The sequence below is a fragment of the Rattus rattus genome, chromosome 10, assembly GCF_011064425.1.
Source record: "Rattus rattus isolate New Zealand chromosome 10, Rrattus_CSIRO_v1, whole genome shotgun sequence".
Lineage (NCBI taxonomy): Eukaryota > Metazoa > Chordata > Mammalia > Rodentia > Muridae > Rattus > Rattus rattus.
In genome coordinates this window covers 70434391-70454540 of record NC_046163.1, presented here as the reverse complement: position 1 = coordinate 70454540, position 20150 = coordinate 70434391, and the positions used below count along the sequence as shown (strand labels likewise).

At 48.5% G+C, this 20150-nt stretch overlaps 1 protein-coding gene across 2 annotated transcripts in view; it reads right to left on the bottom strand.

The window, feature by feature from the left end:
• Kcnh1 (potassium voltage-gated channel subfamily H member 1) overlaps positions 1 to 20150 on the bottom strand; it is a 298193-nt gene that overhangs the window by 54068 nt on the left and 223975 nt on the right. For both annotated transcript variants that reach the window (XM_032915372.1, XM_032915373.1), the window contains exon 10: positions 13060 to 13256. In XM_032915372.1, coding sequence (XP_032771263.1) covers positions 13060 to 13256 — 197 coding nt within the window. The remainder of the gene's footprint in view (positions 1 to 13059; positions 13257 to 20150) is intronic.

Here is a 20150-nt window from a genome sequence, read left to right as displayed (position 1 = left end):
GTGCATCAGAAAGCTCGAAGCAGGCTGTGTACTTGTTACGGCTCAGTGGGGGCTGGGCCACATAGCCACTTTCATCTGAAACTGGACATGGAAGTTTGCATGAGATCTCTCGGTCTAAACCTTATTCAGAAGCTGTCGGGAATTATCAAGAGATTTAGAACAAGATAATGACACAGAGCTAAAAGTCAGCCATAGATTGTCCTTAACCATCTGAAACAAAGGCAAGTTCACAACCCCTACCCTGTGTCTCACAACACTCACCACCCCTACTAGCAGGAAGCTGTGGGTACTGCCTAGGTCAGGCCAGCATCTGAGGTCCTAGACCCCCAATTTTTGGTGAATCACTCTCTGGAGCAGATGGTTCCTCAGGGTAGCAGGGAGACAGTGCTCATGGGAAGCCTGTGGAAAATGATATCTTACCCTGAGTTAAAGAAACTAGTGATCAACCCAGTGTTTAGACCCTGTTGCAGCTTACACAAGAGCAGTATTTGCAAGATGAGGCATTGTCTGTGCTACATAAGATCCTTAGAGAGGGCTGGGAGGGAGAGAAAGGAAAGGAATAGAAAGAAAGATGCAGAGGAGAAATGGGGTGGGGTAGTGGATTACAGTGTGTACCTCCAAACAGATTTCCAAGTCTAAAATCTGACTCATGCTCATTACCTTATGCTCACGAGGTCCTTGAAGACATGGCCTCTGTGAGGCTCTCAAGATGGCCCCCTCTTTGAGTTGCTCCAAAGACTGATGCTCTATCAGAACAAGGAGAGGGAGATTTTCTGCACAGACAAGGGGCTGAGGGGCATCTGAATATTAACAGACACAAGCCAATGACAGCCAGAAGCCATCAGAGGCTGGTATGGTCCTTTCCTACAGGCCAAGAAGAAGAATGATCTCACAGATACATTGTTTCCCAACCTCTGGGCTCCAGAGCTGTGAGATAAAAATACTTGCTACTTAAAGCCACAAAGTTTGTGACAAAGTGTTATGGTAACCACAAGGCACTAACCCATTAGGAGATCCCCACGTGACTGTATCGAGGGTCATGGTATCACAGTGTCACTTTCTAGATGCTTCTTATGTGATTCACCCATGAGAAGCCTGAGAATCCCAGGATATGCAGGGTGCACACAAATACTTGGAGAGCCGTACATGGCCGCTGGAAACTAAGGGAGTCACCTGAGACTCAAGGTTCAGATGACACTGGTAACCCAGAGTCAGCGGCCCCACAGGATGACCTTAGTCACTTCGAAGGGGAAGCAGGGTCTGCCATGAAGAAGTTCAGACACATAGCCCTCCCCCACCCCATCAGTAGGGAGGCATCTCTTGTTGCCTCAATCAAAGCCCCCTGATCTTTAGTGTCCTATGGTCAACTCTGAGAGGTTGTAGACATGATTTATTTTAAACTCCTTGAAGAGTCCCTGGTTTAAGGGGCCCTGGCCCTCAAATGCCTCCTATACCCATTTCCTATTCTTCTCCACACCCCTCCTGCCCAGTACACTTTATTACCCACAAGTATTAAAGACTTTTGACAAAAGCCAGTGGTCTTGGATGGGAACATTCAGTGTCTATGAAGTGCATGTCCACAAATTGCTAACCACCACATAGTACTTTGCCAATTTTAACATTTTCCCAAAAGAAGGAACAAAGCCTCCCCGGCCAAGCAGAGCTGAGTCCACAATGCTAAGCACTAGCAGGGGTAGAAGACACTCAGGGAACTGGCAGCCAGGGGGGCTGGGTGTGTTCTCCACCCTCCTCCTGAGTGCAGCTTCTGGGGTGATTCATTTATAGAGAAACACACACACACACACACACACACAGAGAGAGAGAGAGAGAGAGAGAGAGAGAGAGAGAGAGAGAGAGAGAGAGACAAAGACAAAGACAAAGGCATAGATAGACAGACAGACAGATAGGAGAGGGAGACATACACAGAGAGACAGAGAGACACACAGAGAAAGAGACACAGACACAAACACACAGACACACAAAGAAAGACATACATAGAGACACATGCACAGACACACAGACAGACACATAGACAGACATACACACACAGAGACAAACATACACAAACACATCCACAGAGAAAGACAGACAGACACACAGAGGCAGACAGACACACAGAGACAGACAAACATACACAAACACATTCACAGACACAGAGAGAGAGAGAGAGAGAGACAGACAGACAGACAGACACACACACACACACACACACACACACACACACACACACACACACCAGCAGCAGTGCTGCCCACAGGGAGGTCAGTGAGCCTAGATAACAAGCAACCATTAAGCCACGGGCATGAGGACTAAGTACACACAGTGCAGACAGTGCCTGGCTCCGTCGACAGAGGGAGGCAGTAGTGGCCAGAGCCCATGCTGTGATCGCAGAGATGCTGCTTAGGGCCAACCATACTGTGACCCTGTGTATCTAGTGCAGCCATGTGCAGGGACAGGGAGGGCAGGAAGAAGCCCAGAATGCATGTGTGTGTGTGTGTGTGTGTGTGTGTGTGTGTGTGTGTGTGTGTGTGTGTGTGCTGACAGGTTCACTGGGGCGGTGGAAATGACTGCTGATAGACTCCACGGAGCTCTGCTGCCCATGACCACAGATAATTGGGCCCTGCCTCCAGCTCTAGTCAACAGGCTTAGTGCTGAACACATTCCTATTCAGGTTCCAACCTGAGAGAAATGTCAGAGAGGAATTAGGAGGTGCTTAGCACAAAGCCCGGGATGAAGATGCTGGCAGCTCTCCAGCAGCCTCTGCTTGTGGTTCCACAGCCAAACCGAGCTCTGCTGCTGTGCTCTCTGGGCCAGGAGGCGGAGGATCAGGAAAACCTGGATCTGGCATGAGAGTCCTAGCCCAGCTCACAGTCTGGGGTTCGTGAAGGCATCTGCCTCTCTGAGCAAGAAGTTAGGCTGTGCCAAACAGGTAGTTTCTTCTCCAAAACACAGCATGTGCAAAACCCACTCACACTCCCCAAACCCTCCAGGCCTGGGCACCTTTGCTTTTTCTTCTCAAGCTCCCCAACTTCCCCTGAGCTCATATGTCCCTCCGGTCCATTTCTGAAGAAAATGTCCCGAGTCCGAGCCAGTGCTGACTGGATCTAACTGAAGAGCGGCACCCAGCACACTGCCTGAGCTGTGCACTTTCGTTCCATGACGCTCAGGAACTCAAACTCCCGTAGGTCCTCCAGCCTGGAATTAGGGCCTCAGGGAAGAAAAGACTGCCAGTGCCCCGCATGGCTCTGCTAACTGTAGGCAACAGCCTTGCCTTTGTTAAGAGTTCTAACATCCTGTTTCCTCTTGACACACTTTTTTTCCCACTCCACCGTCTGCCACGGGTTTATCCCAAGCTTGAAGAAGCCGCTCTTCCTGCTCACAGTGAGGAGAACCCAGCTGAAAGCCTCACTTCACCCAGGTGGTCCCAGAGGGCTCCTGGAATTAGAGTGCAGCCGGACATATCACCCACAGGAGGAGTGAGGTGTGGCTGCAGCGTGCAGGATTTTAGATGCCGTATAACGCCAACACGTGACCTCTTTTAAAAAATCTGTACTCCGTGAACCAGAAGTTATCTCCCCATATGGTTTAAGCATTTGCAAGGAAGTGTGCCTGGGAAATACAGCAGCACACTTAAGCTGTCCGCAAATAGATCTCTAAGGAATAAGGCACAGTCCTTGCGTGCTGCCTGAAGCAAAGGGGCTTTTTAAAAATTAAACCTGTCATGGAAAATATGCTAGCTCTCATTCCCGTGCATGGTCCAGGAGCAGTAAAAGCTCGGAAAGCCAATGGTTTGGGAGCTGATGGGCTGCTATAATTTTGCCATGTGCCATGGGAATTGGAGAGAACACAGCCAACTTACCCAGCCCCCTGGGGATGTGAGTTCTCCGTCCGTGCTGATCCCCTTGTTATACGGGGAAGAAAGCTATCCCTGAAGAATGCCCTACCTTGGAAACCTGAGCAGTTCCAATGGAATCTTCAGGCAACTTCTCCTTGGGCAAAAGCAGATAGGGAAAGATCTAGACATGCGTTTGGGATGTGTGGAGAGATGTGAAGCTGGCCAGAGGTTTCCCTCTGCAGACTCTCTTGAGTTCTTATTGCTCAGCAAATCGATTTTTATTGTTCTTAGCTCAGCACATCCAGACAAATACATGATCATTAACCACTGATACTGAACCAGCCACCTGGCAATGAGGTAGCCGTCAGGGGTACCCAGAAGGGTATAGGTTTGTCTCCAGGTGGGTGAACTGACGTCTCTTATCAGTAGCCACCTAAAGCTTTCCCCACTGCTCCCATGGTTCATGGTTATTAAACCCTCCTCCTTTAAAGGCTTCTTCCCGGGCCTGGCCAGGCTCTCAGCCTCTGCTTGGGTCTTCAGGACCTGGCCAAGCAGTGAATTTCCACTTACGCTGGCATCTAAGCATAAGCTGTCACTCCACTGGCTTCTCATGATGGCCTGAAGCAAATTATATCCTTGATTGTTCCTGCCACAGAAGGCTTCTGTCACCTCTGCATCAGTGGGGTTGAGCCACAAGAAAGAGACTGTGATCAGGATCACCCAGCCTCACTGTGCTTCCCAGCTCAATGGCATGAACTCGGCATAACCCGCAGGCCCCATCCCTGTCCAGCACCAACACCCGTCAGGCGAGCCTTAGCACGTCTGCACTGTGCCCAGATGCACTTAAGTGGTGTCCAGGGACCTGATGCTTGCGCAGAGCCTCTCAGGAGATAACAGGCATGGATGGTACATCCTCCTCACAGCACTGAAGGCCTATAGGTCGGTCAGATCTGTTTCTTAAGATCACAGACCTGTGGTCGCCACTTTGAAGAGGCCGATCCTGATCATTGCCAGATCAGTTCAGATTCAAACTCCAATTAGCTACTCAGTGCAGGGGCCTCTGAATTTATTTAACCCAGGGGCCTCTGAATCTTTAGCACCTTAGTGAGATTGTGACTTATGCAAACGATTTAGTGCACACTTGGCAGAAAGGCCATTATTATTTGCTGCTAGCTGAGATCCTTGCTACCTAGGGCCTCTGGAGCAGTGAAGAATCGAGGCATATTACAGGATAAAAGCCAAGCTCCAGAGGGAGAAAGCAGGGAGGTTTCCCTACCGATGCCATCTTGCAGATAAGGCTTTAAATACTCGCAGGAACAGGAGGGAGGCATGACACAGATCAGTTTAATTCCTTATAGATGCTTTGATTGTCCCCTCAGTTCTTAATGCTGTAAGTCATCTGGGCAGGGCAGACAAGTAGGTCAAGTAGACAAGGCCTGGCCCTCATGAGATGTCTAGACAGCAAGGGAGACACTCAGTAAGTAGTTAATTAGAAGTATAATGAGAGCTACCAAGAGGTGTGTGGTGCTCACTGGATTAAAACGCAGCAGGCTTCCCATGGACTGAGATTAAAGAGAAGCCATGGAGCGAGGGTCCTCTGAGGGACTGAAAGCTTCACTCTAGAAGTCTAAGCAAAGAATGTGGCTGTCATGGGACAGCAGTAAAAAGAAAACCAAAGCCAGCAAAATGTATAGTGAACTATGTGACACAGTGACCAAGCTATGATGTGTATAGACACCCATGAGAGACTGGGCACATGACTCCTGATGCAGGTGTTCAAAGTCCCCTTGGAGGGGATGAGCCGTCATTGACTCTATTCATCTGATCTCTTCAAAGGTAGATGCTATTACGAAAGTCACAGGGCAGTCTGGGTTCATTTCACAACTTGACTCTCCACTTCATAGGAGGCGCTCGAATAAAATCTTCTAAGATAGCTGGGAGACATAGAGGATAGGCTCAAAATCATACAGAAGAATATAAGATTGGATGGAGCACTTATATAGAAACAGGGAGCACTACCACACCAGAGATTTGTCAGAAACACAGAGCATACCTGGCCCATGGAGAAAGTGACTCGCTAGCAAAGCTTTGAGAGTAGTTGGGAACGTCTTCATTCTCCTGAAGTTAACGCCTGTGGTCCAGCTGAGGACAGAAATCTCTATAGAGCACTGGCTGACCACTCCTCAGAAATGAAAGAGCTTAGGAACATATAACAGGAGGAAGGGGGCTAAGTGTGGAAGGAGTTCCCAAGGACTGTGTGGGTTTTCTGTGTGTGTGTGTGTGTGTGTGTGTGTGTGTGTGCAGTTCCCAAGGACTGTGTGGTGTGTGTGTGTGTGTGTGTGTGTATGTGTGTATGTGTGTGCAGTTCCCAAGGACTGTATGGGGTGTGTGTGTGTGTGTGTGTGTGTGTGTGTATATATATGTGTGTGTGTGTGTGTGTGTGTGTGTGTGTGCAGTTCCCAAGGACTGTATGGGGTATGTGTGTGTGTGTGTGTGTGTGTGTGTGTGTGTATATGTGTGTGTGTGTGTGTGCAGTTCCCACTGGACGGTATGGGGTGTGTGTGTGTGTGTGTGTGTGTGTGTGCAGTTCTCAAGGACTGTGTGGGTTGTGTGTGTGTGTGTGTGTGTGTGTGTGTGTGTGTGTGCGCGCAGTTCCCAAGGACTGTACCTCTGAGGGTCAGCCACCATCCACTCCCACAGAGCTTCTGTGTTAATGAACGCACATTTCTCACTTGGTTGTTAAGCTCCTGACCTAGGATTCATTAGTGCACCTGAGAAAACATGACTAAAACATGCTGCTCCCCACAGAGTACATGGGCCTTGGGATCCTCTACACCAGGTCAGATCTTTTCCAATCTGTGGTCAACACAACAAGTCACATCATGTCAGGTAAACTGACTGGAGTTAAACTCCATGGCCACAGCCCTTGATGCCTCTCCCCCCATGTAGTCTGGGTTGGAAGAAATTCTACCCATGACACAGTTGACAGCACCACCCTTCCGGGAACCTCTCTGAAGGTGCTAGTTGTAGCTCCCAAGATCTAGCTTTGGGATGATCTGACCAAGAGATTCCTGGGTATCGGAGTTCAGTTCCTCTAGCCCTTATTCCATTTGTACTTGAGCAGCTGACAGGACACTTGAACTCCTGAACAGCAGTGCACTTGGCTATAGGTAACATCAATCGCACATCCTAGATCGGTTCCTATCTTCAGCAGTGGCTATGGCACAAGCAGCACACACATTGATAGCTCATTGTCAGAGTGCCCTCCTGAGGGATTCATTGTATAAATGAAAAAACCCAGGACCAAGGAGTTCAGGGAACTCACCTGCGGTTGCTGAGCAGAGTCAAGCTTTGAACTCATGTACTGTGGCTACTGCACTCGCATATTTCAAAGATGTAATCAAAGGTTTAATTTCTTCAAAAGCTCACTGTATATTTTATTGTATGATATGATATTAATTAAGGATATTTTCATGTAAGTATATTTTTGCGTGTTGAACATATGATCCCATGCCACCTTCCATATGCCCTGCCATCATGCCCTGGAAAGAAAGACTTCTACTCTCTTGTCATGTACATGTGCATGATTTTGCGTTTTTATATAAGACCTAGGAAACTGACTGAGACTAACTCAAGAAAGACCACATTTTTAACAACCACTCTCCACTGTCCCCATCTGATTGTTCTGAGCACCAATATCTCTCGCTCCTATAGATGATGGAAGGAACATCACAGGGCTGTACCGACCATCTGTGAGGAAACATGCGAAGCTCCCCATCTCTCCATCCCACAGTACCATTTGGGGAAGGCAGTATGACCTCCCAGACCAGAAAGAGCCATACTTGTTCAGTGCTCACCAGTCCCTACCTACAGCTAGCAATGGAAGGGCTTAGCCATGAGGTCACATTCAGTGCAGAACTTCACTGTTTTCTCAGAAGCAGACGGTCCAGCCTGGCCACCGCCCTGTGAACTGGCACTGGCATCATGAAGAGTCACCCCTTCGGTTTCCCTGTGACCACTGCGGATTCTATGTTTGCTGGGGTCCTGGCAAGAGCAGGACCCAGGAACGACTGCACAGGTCCTCAGCAGGACCTCTGGGTCCTGCTGAGGGGAAAGGAAAGGAGGCGGAGTTTGATTGATATTTGACTGTTTCGCCAAGACTACAACAGTGTCAGTCCCATCCTCAATGCCCTCCGCCACCTCTGATCCCAGCACCATGATTTCATTATCCCTCTGGCTTGACAGTCTAATAGATGATTTTAATTTTACAGAAGCCTTCACTATGGCGGGATGACAGGGAAAGTATTGGCTAGGCAGAGATCATTTAAAAACTCAGGCTGTGACACACCAGTGTTCAACGGGAAAATAATGTGCTATTTCTAAGCACCTGGCTTCATGGTCTGTCTTCTTAGCTTACTGGCATCCCGCAAGAATAAGGAAGCACAGAGAGGACTTCTCAATACCACCTACGAGCAGAGCTCTCTACAGACCTCTGAGGTTCTGAGTTCTTCTGCAGAGGAAAATGTCTTTTGGTTAGAGTGGGCTAGAAGCATATGCATGGCACTCAAGACTGTTCACCATGGCAACCTCGGCTTTAGAAAGCCCCTGTTTTGAAAGCCCTAGTGATGGGTATTAGCTCCTTCCCAAACACACCAGTTGAGCCTTAATTATGATTTTTTTTTTAAAAAAAATCCCTCCTGGAATAAATTACCATAAGCAAACACTGCAAAAAAGAATACTCCCGTACACAATAATATTGGCTTTGAAAAGAAAGCCCTCCACTCAGAGGATGAAAAGCGCCCATCCAATTACCTGCATGCCAATTATCCCTGGCTCTGGCTGCTGGTAATTACCTAATTGCTTGTATGCAGGCATCTTTGAGTTGTGGGACATTTGATCTACTGTCCTAATGATCAATCTCTGAGCACCGAGGGGTGACACCTCTTCCCTACCCATGGGGATGTGGAGCCCACACTCAAATCATTAACCGAAGAAGCAGATCTGCTCCTGATGCAAGGGGACCAGGCACGATTTCAACCCTTCAAGCCTAGAAATAGAGAAGGGATGGGACAAAAGGAGGTTACCGTGGACAGGGTGCTTCCTGCAGGGACAGGTTATGTTTCCTGTGTTGGGGTTAGAGATGTGGTCTCACTAAATCTCCCCGGATGGCTTCAAACTGAGTCTGTAGCCCCGTTTGTCCTTGAATCTGCAATCTTCACGCCTCGCCTCTACCAAGTGCTGGAATTCGAGGCATGTGGCCCCATGCCAGGCTTTGCAAAGCCATGTTATACTTCAATGTGCACAAGGCTGTCAGTAACACTGTCTCACGCTGTATCCTCGGCTGGTCTGGAACTGGCCATGCACCCCAAGCTAGACTTGAACTAGCAGCAATCCTCCTGCCTCATCTCTCTTTCCAAGTGCTAGAATTACAGATGTGATCCACTATACCAAAATATTAGTTCCTCTTTACAAATTAAGAAGCACAGGCTTAGATGTCTAACAGCACCCAGCCAGTCAGCGACAACCCTGAATTCAAATGGGACCTTAGCCCCAACGCAATGGCTTTCTAGTAATGGGTCAGGCCGCTTCCCAGTGCACCGGCTAGAGAGTCAATCTCCATGTGCGTCCCTCATACCTCACCACTAGTCCGTGGTCTGACAGGTTTCCCTGCTTCTGAGTTCACTGGTGGGAGCAAAGGTCATTGGAGATGCTTAGAAGACCGTCAGGCTATCCCCTAAGTCAACAAACCTGAAGAATGCCCAAGGATGGCTCAGTGTCAAAGGCTGGGTACCACGACCCAGGGCTGGATAGCCATGGGTACCACACCATTAGCCACAGGTGCACAGACAGGATCAGAGTCTGTCAGTCAGTGTCTGGGTAACCCTGGAAAGGAGCTTCTCTTCCACAGCCTCCTGGTTTACTCCCTTGAGAAGACATAATGACCTGGTAACACTACTGTAGGCTCTGAGGATTTCAGAGCTGACATAAATCAACACTGGGCCAATGCTGCTGCTCTCACCCTCCTGGAGTTGGCATATCTTACTCTCAAGCAGCATGACAACTCTGTCTGCAGAAGACATCTCAGGGCCTGCAGGAAGATGCTTGCAGGGCCAGCACCCTAGCCAGGATCTGGGCTGATGGTTCTACCCTTTCCCAGTCCTGACGCTCCATAGGCTGCTCCACTCAGAAGAAACAGGGGTGCTAAGATCCTCCTCACTCCCTGGTGGTGAACCTGTGGCCTCAACACAGCTCCACTGCTATGTCAAGCTCTGCAGAGCAGAAACTCTGAGCAGAGACAGAAGGCCCCCTCTGCGAAAAGGCACAAGATGATAATGGGTGGGACATTACCCAGAAGGAAACAATAAAAATCAACTTAACCAAGTGTCCTGTGTCCTCGGCTATCATTCAATCTTTTCCATCTTCAAGATGAGGAGTCCTTCTTAGTCCAGAGTTAGAGAAGAAGTAAGCAGCAGAGGCAGGATCCAAATCAGTCTCATTTGTCTCAAAACTCACAAGCAAGAAAATTACGGAAGGTCAAGGCTGACTGTCCCCTGTCTGGCTCTGCACTGACCTTGCATGACTCTGGAGGACAGAACTGCCTGACAAGACCCTTCCTGGTTCAGACTCTAAAGTAGCTCTGAAGGCAGCAGAATGCTGACCCACCTAGGGTAAAAAGATAAGGTTTAGAATATGAAGACCTGGGGAAGCAAAGAGGCTTCGGGAATGTTCTGGTCTGGGAGTCATTTGGGCTCTTTCATTCCCAACCAGCTCTGTGGCATTTCTGTGACATGCCTTATCACTGCAGTGTGTGGATGGTGAGGACAAGGAAGAGAGGTGGGCTGGATACTGAGGCAGACTCTGGGCTCAGAGTTTTTGCTGTGCACTGGAGGAGGGCTATGAGATGAGACAAGTCCCCAGACGGATACCGAAGGCACAGTGTCCTCAGGACTCTTAGCAAATAATTCACTTGATTTTTGCCAAGCTGGAAACAGCCACAAGAATAACGTCATTTTGTCAGAAAAAAAAATGTAGCTAGGAGAATAATTCATGCATGTAATGTTCTCATCGTTGGTGCCCTGTGCAACCATGAATTAATTCACAGAAGGACACAATAGGAGACAATGGCTGCTCCAAAATGACAAGTCTCCTTTTCCAAGAAAAGAACGGCTCTTTACATAAAGGCCGTCACTAAAATTACTCTGGCTTCTACGCTAGACTTAGAGGCACTTGGGATGGGACGCAAGTTCAGGGGTCAAGCAGCTTGGCTCTCCATCAGATGCTTACATTCCTCCCATGATGCTCTGGAGTCAGGAATTAAGGGACTCGCAGGTCCTCACACAAGCTCCATCTGCTCTTCTCTGGGAATCTGACACTTAAACGGATGTTTCTAGACGGTCCACACCTAGGTTCTTGCTCTTCTCCAGAGCTGTCAATCACTCGCTATGCATAAAAACCAGTCTGGCCACTGAGACATTGTTGCTTTTTGTTGGTTTTTTAAAAGACAGATTTACTTGATCCAGAATTATTCCAGGATGATTACCCCTCCAAATAACTAAAGCTGCATATATTTCAAACCATATCGCCAGCGATGCTGAGAGCTGAGTCTAATCAACTCGCTTTCATGAATAGAAGGAATAAACTGAAAAATAGGTTTTAGGAGAATCCACTGGCTAAAAGTATCTTCATCAAGCATCCCATGCTCCCAGCCAGCAGACAAGCGAGAAACACTTCCCTAGCAGTGCCCAGTCCTCCCTGGAGGTCACATGGGCAGGTCTGAAATCAAGGAGCTGGAGAACTGTTTATCTCTACCACCTTGTATTGCATGACAGGGAAACAAGCACAGAGGTCCACCCCTGCCCCTCATCATTGAATAGTACATGAGGTGCAGGCATTCTATCTGGTTATGCACTGAAAACATGGGATACTCTGATGTTCCAAGCTCTCTGGGCAGGATCCTCAAAGCAATGAACCAAAGGGACTAGAGCAAGAAGAGACCTACTGTGCAGAGCCAAAGGCTGGCCCTTAACAAAACTTCCTCAAGGGACTCAAGTGCCAAGCTCAGGTTTCTTTCTCTGGACATTGTCAAATGTGCTCCTAGTGGGCTATCTGCTCCTTCCCTTATTCTAGCATAACCTCTACACTTAGCTCATTCCCTGGACATGGCTTCTCTGGCTCTCCCTTAGGTGCCCTCTCCTACATTCTTGTTGCACTTTGGGGGCATCATGATCACTGTAGTAGCTGCATGAACTGCCATTAGCCTGCCCAGACAGCACTTCTTTTAGGGTTGGTCCCCTGAAGGGAGGGTATCTTTGGTTTACTTTGCCCTGTCCAGTTCATCTGATACCAGGAGAGACCTAGTGAGGCAACGAACCTTTCGGAGTCTGGACAGCTAGCAGGAGTTGTCACACATAGGCAGGAAGATTCTCAGCATAAACCAGATATGCATCTAGACCAGGGACCAGGACTATGAAAGGCAGGGCAGTGGGACAGGTATGAAGTCACTGCAGGGAAACTTATGAGATCCTTCCAAGGGCACCCTCTTGGCCTGGAGTAACCATGCTAGTGTTTAACTGGAAATGGTGGCTGAAGTAGAAGAAAACCAGTCAGTCATGAGGCAGGTATGGGAAACTAAAGACTGCATGGAGAGTAGACAGAAAGATAGAAAAACTCAGACAACCTGGTATGCCAGCTTCAGGGAACACATTTTCTTTCCTTAAGACTCATTCCTCAAGTAACTGGTTGGCTACGAAACTTCTGCTTGACAACCAAATTCCTCAGGTTCCTTTGCTGAACTCAAAATTTCACGCTTTCGTGTCTTTTCATAAAGTGACATCACTAGCCGGTTGCATAGACCACTCTACAGGTCCCAGGCACTGCACTGGGGGTGCAGTAAATATTGATCAGGTGGCTCCATGTGGCCATTCTATATGTCCCCATTTTATCCATCTTTCCAAAATGCTGAAAGGTCCAAGGGGTGCTAGGAACTACAAGACTGACACAACAAAGCCTCTCTAAACCAAGCCTGATGCACCTTCTAGTTCTAGTTCTAGGACTTGCCTTCCTCTCCACTGTACAGCAAAAGCTCTAACAAAGCAAGCAACACTCAGGACTGCCTCAGAGTATTCTCCTCCACTTAAGTAAAAAGTTAGCAGATTTTCCCAGCTGCAGCAATTACCCAAAGTGCACAGGAAAAAGCTTAGAAAGAATCGAAGCCACAAGCTCACCCTCTTCCTCAGATTGTAGGTGAGAATCAGGTTCCGGGAGAAGGAGTGGGAGAAGGCTGTGTAGAATTCTAGCACTTTCTGCAGGGCATCCCTCTTGATCACGTGCAGGTCACAGTAGGTCAAGGCCCGGACATTAGCGCAGGACTGTGCAAGGGTAGCCTCCTTCCAGAAAACATCCCCAAACACGTCTCCTTTCCCTGAGGAGAGAGAGTTGTCATGAGCACAGTGATAGTTGGGATAGTATAGTCACTGGTAGCCTTCAGGTTGTGCTCTGAGAAAACAAAAGGAGTCATAATTTGAACCCTAATAACATGCAACTCAGGAATCTTTAAGATAGCACAAATGCATGCTAATGCCACCTTGCTGCAAGGGTGGTGCTGGTCCCCTAGAAAGCTATCACCGTATTAGTCTGTCTACACCTCATTTCCCTGTAGACCACTCATAACCTGTGATTACTGTGTGGCTTGTTGTGTGTCTTTGCACATAAGAGCTGTATGCCCTAGTCTCCTCAGAGCACAACACCTTATCTGTTGTGTAGCAATTTCTGCACAATGATCTGAACTATTCCATCCTGGGAGGGAAACTCCTTAAGACTTAGGAAGCCTTAAAATAACTCACAAGTCTCAGAGACTCCCTGAAACTTAGCAGATTCACAAGGCTCCTCACTTTTCAGGTTATAGAAGCAGTAAAGGCTGCTAAAAGGAGGGAGCTCTCTAGCCTGCAATCTTTCTGACACTCAAGCACAGAGCTCGGGGTTGTCATGTTCATGAGTTGTTGCCCATGTTGAGGTGGGCTTAGGTGGTATATCTGCCTCTGAGCTATAAGTGTTTATGTAACTACTCTTCATGCACACTCCCATGATACCTTCATTCAGCAAGTTGGGATTTGGAGATATTACTTTGATTTTTCTTCAGTTCTTTCTTTGAAATAGAGATTTACTAGTCAGGCAACAGGACTACATAGTAGGAGCTTGGTTGATACTGGTAGGCAAAGAGAGAGTGAGGGCTGAAGTGAGCCACAGGTCTACATCTGTGTGTCTGAGAGGTGAGTAGATATTCTCCACAGATTCGGTATGTGTTTGTGTGTAGACATCTCAGAAACCGAAGAAAAGGGAAGCTGCATCTGAGACTGTCTACCTAGAAGCAGGCAACAGTGGGGTTCAACCCCTCCCATATTTTTCGCTGTTCTAAGGATTAATTTATATCATGTGTCCTTCTCCCGCACACCTCCTGAAATGTGTTCTTAACTCTGCTAAATGCCTACCTAATTGTGTGCAATATAGGCCCTGTGCAATTGCATCTCCAGGATCTTCTGTCTCTGGAATCCTACGAGTCCATTTAGTGAATCGACACAAGGTTGTAAAATAAAGCCTTATATCGCAAACCTATATGTGGATATTCAAAACCCTACAGCACTGGGAGGGAGCCTTTGGCCTATGACTGACAAAGATAGAGTTTGTGACTTATGCTCATGTCTGATCCCACAGCATCCTCATAAAAGGGCCCCAGAGAGTTCAATTATTCTATTTCTTCCATTTGCACATACAAGGAGAAGCAGGCAGTCTACATCTGAAGATCCTCATTGTAACTTGACCATGCTGGACCTCTGATCTTCCAAAACCGTATGGAAGTTCTACTGCTTGTATGGCAGCCCTGCCACAGCATGTTGTCATAGCAGCCCCAAATAAGACATTTAGTAACCTTCCACCCACCCCCTCTAACTCAGAGGCATTCTCCCCACCTTTCGTAAGGATCAATGCTTTAGCCCATGTCCATCACAAAGCTGAATTTATTCCTGGCATAGCCTCTAGCTATGTGGTTTGATTGATCACCTGGCTTATACATTTTCAGGGCAGATTAGTGCAAATATGAATTCCCAGGGGACCAGAGAAGAACATGCAGAGGAAGGAGAAAGCAAGAGGGGTATTGCAGGCTCCCCAGACCCAGGCACCCTTGGTGCTCAACCAGCAGCCGTCTCCCTGCCAATAGCAAAAGAAGTGGTTAGACCTGGAGGCGCACAGGTTTGGTGACTTCTCCAGAAACAAGTGTCCATTGTAGCATGTAAGATACTCCATGTTCCTCTCTACGCACCTCCAAATATGAGTCATTATCTCCATCTCCTCCAAATCAGGTAAACTGGGGACGGCCTGGGGACATTGTTTCGTGGTTCTGTGTGTCTGTTGTTCTCAAATGAAAGTGATTTTAAAGATTTGGTGAACATAGGACATCCGTGGAATTACTTCCAAGCAAACATGTAAATTTAGATATTTTGTGCTGTATGTAAGCACAGATCCCCTTGCCAAGTTCTAATTTTAATTGTCTGTGATACGGGTGGCTGAGCTAGGTGTAGACCCAATAGGTAGAAGCTTTTCCGTAGGCCACTTCCTGGTTGCCCTGGAAACAAGCTCTCTCTGTGATGCCCCATAGCACTGACTTCTGGGAACTCACTTAAACATGCTGAGCATCCTATAGCCTTTCCACACTGTCCACCATGACACATGTGTCCTTCATATCTGTGTGATCTGGGTCTCCTAGCGCATGTGCCTCCTCTGAAGGAACATGGCAAACTTTTGATAAACCAGCGCTACCTGTTCCGTCTGGCAGCACAGTTACATGGGGAAACTCTCGAGGGATGGGTTAAGGCTGGACTTAGTCATTTAATCAACACGATCTGGCAGGAATGACATTCTGGAATTTTTAGGGCAAGGTCATGGGAAGCCGATGGCCTGGGTCTTGTGGAGTACCCACTCCTGCAAGTCTCTGTCTTGAAGTCTGATCAGCATGGGGGAGAGCCATGGAATGCTCTGGTCCCCAGTCCAGATCTCATGTGATAGTCAGGCACACCCACCATTTTCAACAATGAGCCTCTGGCTGGTCCAGCCCAGTCAAGCCCTGGGTGAGTACAGGCTTAGAAACCACCTGTGTTCAGCCATCTGAGAAGCCTGCTATGAGACATGAATGAGTATCTCAAACCAGTACATGTAAGGAGCCATGATCCAGCATCAGACACCTGAATACACAGTTCACGGAGCTCTGGGCTGAGAAATGGCCTCGTGGGTGAACTTACTCCTTCAACAGAACATCACCCATCACCCTGGCTCTTAGTGCCCTGTGTTTCTGAAAGAAGGTAACGGGAGAGGCTGAGGACCCTCTCTAATGGCTGGAATTTCCCACTAGGGAGAAACAAGGAGCATCTCTCACAGATTGGCTTTCCTGGCTACACATTTCGAGCATTGGTGAGAAAGGCAGCTTTCCAAACTCCGCAGCTCCTACCGGAGGAAACACGGTATAATTAAGCTGTAACTACTGAGTAGAAGCTGATTGGTAATTTTATCTGTTTCTTACCAAGATTACCTCATTTAAGCGAGACCCAATATAGAAAGATTATGCTTCCTTAATTAAATTTTCTAATTATGGAAGAAAAGAACCCTTAAAGTGGAATAATAGCTCCTTGTGTGCATTTAATGAATGAATCTGGTTGTACAGATTTCATTTATGCTCTCCCTCAAGAGGTGCATCTACCTACCACACAGATCATAGGACTCCCATGCACAGATAGAACACACATGAATCAATGCACGGAGGCAGCAGCAACTTGTGCCGGGAAGTTTTCCACAGGGCTGGGAGCCTTGGTGTTGTCATATCCAGCCCAAGTTAGTGTAGATGATCTGAGGGTTAAGCATGTGCTATGCAGGACTCATTGAACCAGAAGCAAGCCCCAAACTCTTCTACCAAATGGGAGCAGTTTCAAGACACACGTTAACTCATGAAAACCCGAGGGAGCAAAGCACGGCTCTCATGGGTTGGTATGACCCAAATGGCTGGGAAGAGACTTTCCCAGTCAGAGATCGAAAGGCAGAAGCCAGACACTGTACACATTCTCCCAGCTATGAGCAGGACACGACCATGCACTCAAGAACAGAAGGCCCCCAGCGCACTGCACCTAGAAATCAAATGTTCAGTCAACTGGATTTACCAATCAGAGTGTTGGATACAGAACCTTAAGGGTTTCATTGCCTTGTGACTCCTTAGGTGTTCATGGTCTCAGTAAATGTCCTGAGCTTGGAGAGAGTAGGTGGGAGTGACTGCAGGCCTCTAATTAGAACAAGCCAACAGCACTGTGCTAATGAATCACCCCATGTACTCCCCCAGTTACACACAGCACCATTTCCGAGTCTGCCCCCTGGTGGGGCACCAGTGGGACCTGAAGAACAGCTAGGAGAGGCTGAAGTACCCAGGATCACAGCAGGGGAGGAATGGGGACCCTGCAGGCAGCTTGGTTTGGTGAGGGGCAGAGGCAAATGGAGCTGGTGGGGAGGACACCAAGGGAACTGCAGGGTGAATTCAAGAGGTGTTTGGAATAGGACCCTGGAAGCATCAAGCAGCCTTCCTCGGTGTTAAGAGGTTGCAGGGATCGTGATTCGGATCCAGCAGGTCCAGTTCACTCAGATAGACGAATCTGGCTGGCCAATCGGCACAGGCCAGGGGGAGATGTCTGACTGTTTCCGTAATTCCTAATGACATGTTCTTTTAAAGACTGCTCACGGGATGGCCCACAGTGGTACAGCGCATGTCCAAAGCTGGCCCCTCTGTTACTAAAATCGCTAGCCGTTTTCAGACTCAAATCCATCAGAAAGAACTCAGCCAGCCGTTCATGCACTGCTCGAAGGGCTGAAGAACCCGTTGGCAGAAAGCCGGAGCGACACCCTACTGAGGGGAACAAGCTGACAGCAGACTCGGCATCTGGTGCCACGGAGTTGCCACCTGCTCCTGTGTACCTGGATAACTGCATGAGAAGAGGAGCTCTGACTTTGCTGGCTTTCTGACAGCTACAGTTCCTACCAGAGCAGCTGCCCCCATACCTTAGACCACTGGGGATCCCTTGGCCCAGAAGAGAAGCCAAGGGCAAGCAAGCTCTGTGGGCAGGCAGCCCCGAAGCACTTCTTTGTCTGCTACAGCTTCTCAGTCTGAAGGCCAAAGACTCCGCTGGACCACACTGACCAGCCTTTCTGCCCACTCTGCGTATGGCCAGAGATTAGGACCACCTAGAGCCTACTGTGTGCACCAGCACCTGCTGTGTGCTTCCTCCCAGAGGGCCAAGGCCCAGTCTGCTTACTCAGGAACACTTGTGTGTGCTCCTCCACAGGTACTTCGGGCTGCAACCCCAAGACTGCCTGAGGTTGCAGGTGGGTATAAGGAGGTTGACGTCTTGTGAGGAAAACTGCAAAGCTCCTCTCACCTTCATTGTACAAATAAAGGTTGCTGCAGAGGTCACTCTCTCTGTCCCATGTGCCACAGCTTATAGAATGAGAACATACATCAGAGACAGACAGATAGACACCCTGCAGATCTCACCAGTGGCTTCCTCTTTGAGGTTAAAAAAAAAAAAGAAAAGACACTCCTGGGAACAAAACCCAGGCTTTGTTTGACTGCTGCAGTATTGAGTGCTTTATTGGACCCAGTGGGGGAAAAATGCTGGGACTAGACATGCCCAGGTGACCCGGTTCCAGGGACAGATCTGATTCTCCGCCACTTCCCAGAGTGCATCTGTCTCTACAAGTTTGCTGTGATTGTAACTTCTGTAGGAGTTCAACACACCTGCTCTCTTTCCGGTCGGTACAAAAGAGCCACCCCGATGACCCTCTTTACCTACCTCTAGTTAGAGATGGGCACTAACGTGCTCTGTGAAACCTACACAAGTAAGGTCACAGCCAGGTCTCTCCAAGTGTCACCCACTCTGCCTTTGCCTCTGCCTCTCACAGAGAGCCTTTAGCTTGACTTCCCACAGCCGGGTGCATCTCTTGCCATCTCATGGTTCAATCCAGACCAATGACTTGGACTTACCTTTGTGGGTCAGAGATCCCTTACAGCATCTTAAGGGACTGGATGGGACGGTGGAAGTCCTTTCTGGGGTCAAGGAGCTTATTGTGAAAGAAGAGGAAACTCACTCATGCCTGTCTCTTGGGTGCACCTCTGCACACCTGCTGTGTTGTCCCCTCACTGCTGCACCTCTGCACACCTGCTGTGTTGTCCTCTCTTGGGTGCACCTCTGCACACCTGTCCTGTTGTCCTCTCTCGGGTGCACCTCTGCACACCTGCTGTGTTGTGCTCTCTTGGCTGCACCTCTGCACACCTGCTGTGTTGTGCTCTCTTGGCTGCACCTCTGCACACCTGCTGTGTTGCCCTCTCTTGGCTACACCTCTGCACACCTGCTGTGTTGTGCTATCTTGGCTGCACCTCTGCACATACCAATGTAGTTTCTCAGGCCCTGGAACCCATGCACTTGACATCTCCTTGGCCTCCTGTCAAGCTTCTCGCTCCCGTAGGTCACCCACCCATCTCATCCCTGTCAATCATTACCCTTTTGCTAATCAATCTGAACAATGCTCACTAATCCTTGATGTGTTATAACATATGCTTCCAATGCACCCATATGTGCCTTAAGTTTTGTTTTTATTTTATTTACTTTTTTGAGACAGGGCCCCTATATGTATGCTGGCTTTTCTAGAACTGGCTATATAGATTAGGCTGCCCTCAAGCACACAGAGATCCCCCTGCCTCTGCCTCATGAGTGCTGAGATTAAAGGTATATGCTACCATGCCCAGCTCTGGAATTTTTTAAAAAATGGGACAGTCAGGTCAAAAAATATTGATGATATTACAAACTGTGCCATCTCTGTCCGGTGAAACATATTCTATGGCATTTGCAAGAACTTGGCACCAGCGCCTGTCCTCACCTCTGGCTTCTGTAACAGTCCAGTGTCTTGGCCCCTCTCCTTGTTCTTGTAGTCTCTCACCCAGCCTCCTGAACACATTTCCTAGGCACAGGTGCTCCACAGGACCTACTATAGACCCCTGATTCTCTCCTCACCTCCCCATACCCCTGCTGGAGTAGGACTTTCTCAGCTTGTGTCTGGTCATGCATCTGGACTGCAGTGATGCAGGGTTTGTACCCAGAGTCCGGGTCCTTCTCCAGAATCCCGTCTGAGGAGGAATGAGTCTCATCCACAGTAAGCCCATGATCCTCCTGGATCGTTCACCCTAATACAGTCCCCTTTTACTCCACAAACAGTGAAGGGCCATCGTCCACTC